Genomic DNA, 3,777 nt, shown 5'->3' on the forward strand with positions numbered 1-3,777 from the left:
GAAAAAATAATAATTGCAAGAAAATAAAAACAAAAACCATACCACATCTTAGTGATTTGTGCAAAGAAAACCCTTTAAAGAGAAAAATCCCAATACAAAGAAACTTATTGTGTTATTCAATATCAAATGGTAGAGGAGCTTTTTCTAAAATTTTGCTCCGAAACAATACTGAGCATTAAAGAATATGTTGAGCTAGAAGAAAATGTCAATCCTCGAAAGGTGCCCTTCGATAAGGATTCCTTATTTTCAAGATCTCCTCCTTTATTATGTTCCATTCTTATCCAAATTTCATTCAATTATTTACACATGACTAGTTTGAATCTATTATTTATCTTTATTTCTTAAAGAATTACAAACATAAGCTAAAATATTGTCATAACATCACATCATTTTATTTCTATATCATCATCATACCAAAAACACATAATCACATAAACACAAACTGAAATCAAATTATTGATAAAAGATGTCCTTGCAATAATCAGTTATCCATATTCTCTTACGACTATGACAAAATATGAGATCAAAATTTAAAGGTGGTCTAGGAGCTGGAGGCTATAAAAAAACGAATCCCTCTGGATGCTCCTCTGCTCTCCCTTGTGCCTCTCTCAAGCTAACATTCTCCATTGTCAATGCATCCATCCTCTACGGTACTTGTATATCTGATACTCTCATCTGACGAAGTGTCTCGAGCTCTCCTCGCAAACGATCTTGGCCTGTTTCGAGTCCATCTATCTTAGCACATAGTTGCTGCATACGATCTTGCTCTTCTTTGAGTCCATCTATCTTAGCACATAGTTGTTGCATCTCTATCTGATGAATTGTCTCGAGCTCTCCTAGCACACGATTTTGCTCTACTTTGAGTGCATCTATCTTAGCACATAGTTGTTGCACAGGATGTTGCTCTACTTTGAGTGCATTTTTCTCGGCAAATAGTTGTTGCACACGATCTCGCTCTAATTTGAGCGCATAATTCGTAGCATATAGTTGTTGCAGCTCTATCTGCATTTGTCTCTCCCTCTCTCGGGCCTGATCAGGTTGGATCTGCAGACTATTCCGTTCTGCTTGAGCTTGGTCTCTCTCAGTTAGGGCCACACCTCTCACAAACTCTGCCCTTGCTAATCTCTCATAAAGTTGATCCATCTCTACCATAGCAGCATATATTTTTTCCATGGCCCTATCGCACTCTCGAGTGTTAGCTGCGAAACACAAAAACCAAAAAATGTTAGTTCCATGTATCTCGAATCACAAGAAGCTCTAACTATTTTCTAAACACATACTCATCTATGTTTATGAAAACTCAGCGCGCGCAAAAACATATTTGATTTATGTGATTATTAACAGGTCTGACTGTGGTGTAATGACTATCAGGTTAATTCAGCAGTTGTGACATTTAGAATTCTTAAAAAATGTGATCTAATCCTGCCTGAGATATTTGAAAGGAAAAGAAAAGAACATTTCAAGGCAGCCTATAATCTCTGCCAACATTCCGAAAACTAAGAAACCTTTAAGGTTGACCATAACCTAGAAAATTTAATTATCAAACAGTAAATGGCAAACCATAATGCAGTAACTACGAAAGAGAGACTTACCAGTTACTGAAGATGCAGTTCTTGTTGCAGATGCCTCTGAAGACGATAAGGTAAAACGGGGATATGCAGCGGAATTGGTAGTGGAAGTTGGTCCTGATGAAAATGACATCCCAGATGTTGGTACGGTTACAGCAGCAGAAGTAGTGGTCTGTGCTAGTGCAGTCCCTTCACCAGATAAAGGAATTGTAATTGTAGGTGCACTGGTGGTTGATGAAGACGAAGCAACAGTTCGAAACGCATTTGATGGTTGCGATACAGAGGAGGATTGAGTTGCTGAGGAAGTGGGCGGATTTCCCACCTGAGTGTTGGAAGGCGTGGGTGGAGTAAATGCTATGCCCGGAGTGCGGAAAGACAGATCCACATCCAGAGCAGAAGATTGCGAAGGGATTGCAAAGAATGGCGTAGGTGGACAAACCGCAGGGGCGTCGAAGAGAGCCGTAGACGGGTAAGCCGTAGCGCCGCCGAAGAGAGGCGTAGGCGCGTAACTCGCAATGCGGGGGAAGGATGGTGCAGGCGCGTAAGACGCAGTGGCACCAAAGAAAGGCGTAGGCGCGTAACCCGCATTGGCGATGAAGGGGGTACCAGGGGCGTAAGTCGCAGTGACGCCGGGGAGAGGCGTAGGTGTATCAGCCGCAGCGACTGATACGGGGAATTCGAATCCTCTGTTCGCCATGGCTAAAGTTCAAGTAATGCCGAAAAAGGATTAAAATTGAAAACTGAATCCTTGGACCCTAGGGTTTTGTAAAATAAACAATCTGTTGCTCCTGTAAGCGTGTTACCTGGTTTGGTTTGTTAAAGCATTCTCCACTGGGCTTTATATGATATCATAGGACACCAGTTGGGTTGGGTAGGATTGGCCGACCATATAGTAATAGAGGATTTATTATTTTATTTTAAAAAAATCTTTAAGAACGTAGGGCTAGTGTATATTTGTGCTAATTATTTATTATAATTTTGCAGTATTGTTAGTTGAAAATTATATTATTTTAATTATATTTGTGTCTTATAAATTATAACTATTTTATTTGAAGAAAATGATATTTAATTATGAAATATTAATTATAATTCTAATTTTAATAATATAGTATTAATAATTATTTAGGTTATTTAGTGTGGTTATTGTTTATTAAAATTAAGTATTTCTCATTGTTATCGTATCTATGGCTTGTAGAATGATACTTTGGGGGAAGGCAATTAGTTCTTTAATGACGTTTGAACTGGCTTAGTCTCAAGTCTTATAATTGACAAGATATAGAGTAGGGTTTCTTTTATAAAATATATAAAATGTGAGTTTGTTTTTTAATCTGCAAAGTAGTTTTATTATGTTCTCTTGGTTTTGTATGAGAGCATGGAGGCAAAACAAAGCATTTGGTATTTCATTTATTGAGAAAGATACTAAACTTGGATTTTGACGAAATTCTTGCATACTAGTTGAATCATCTTGTCCCCAATTTTGCATCACTTGATATAATCTTAATTGTGGTTCATATATTGTAGAGAGCTAAAACATAATATAGAGTATAGTATAATAGATGAAATTTAATGTTCATGGGATTTTTTGATTTCAAAAAGAAATGGATGAGGTGTCATTAGCCAATAGAATATTTACTCTTATGAATAAATAAAAGTGTACTTCAATGTTTATAATTTTTAATAAAAATATTTGTAATAGTTACCCTTACATATAACTATTAGTCAACTGACAACTAAATCATAATATAGAATATAGTATAATAGATGAAATTTAAGATGAAATAGTTTACTTATTTCTTTGCGTAGTGTGAATCAAATCCCTATAAAATAGCTAATGAATTTTATTATGTTTTCAGAAATAAAATTTGTAGAAATTTTATGTTATATAAAAGAGTCACTTTATTTACATTTTTTTTGGCTGGGTAATAGGCCGAAGCCGATATTTTATCACTTTATATATAATATTATGAATAGATAATGAAAAAAATTAAAATATACATATATTTGTTATTATTTCTATAGTCTAAATTCACATTTCTCAAGTTATAAAATTGTGAAAAATATTTTATAGCTATTTGATTGGCCAAAACAATTTGACACAAATTTCATTAACTGCAACAGTCACTTTTTTATACAAAATTTCCATACATAATCTAGATCAATGAGGTAGCTTCTATAATATAAAGATCTAAATAAATATAAAATGTATGCC

At 35.1% G+C, this 3,777-nt stretch overlaps 1 protein-coding gene across 1 annotated transcript; it reads right to left on the reverse strand.

Moving 5' to 3' along the window:
- Nucleotides 1–645: 645 nt before the first annotated feature.
- LOC131874832 (uncharacterized) lies at nt 646–2,265 on the reverse strand. The gene is made up of 2 exons (XM_059218752.1): nt 1,593–2,265; nt 646–1,199 (listed from the first exon to the last, which is right to left on the reverse strand). The coding sequence occupies exons 1-2, from the start codon at nt 2,263–2,265 to the stop codon at nt 646–648; spliced, it is 1,227 nt and encodes a 408-aa protein (XP_059074735.1).
- Nucleotides 2,266–3,777: the final 1,512 nt, after the last annotated feature.

Source organism: Cryptomeria japonica, chromosome 4 (assembly GCF_030272615.1).
Source record: "Cryptomeria japonica chromosome 4, Sugi_1.0, whole genome shotgun sequence".
Lineage (NCBI taxonomy): Eukaryota > Viridiplantae > Streptophyta > Pinopsida > Cupressales > Cupressaceae > Cryptomeria > Cryptomeria japonica.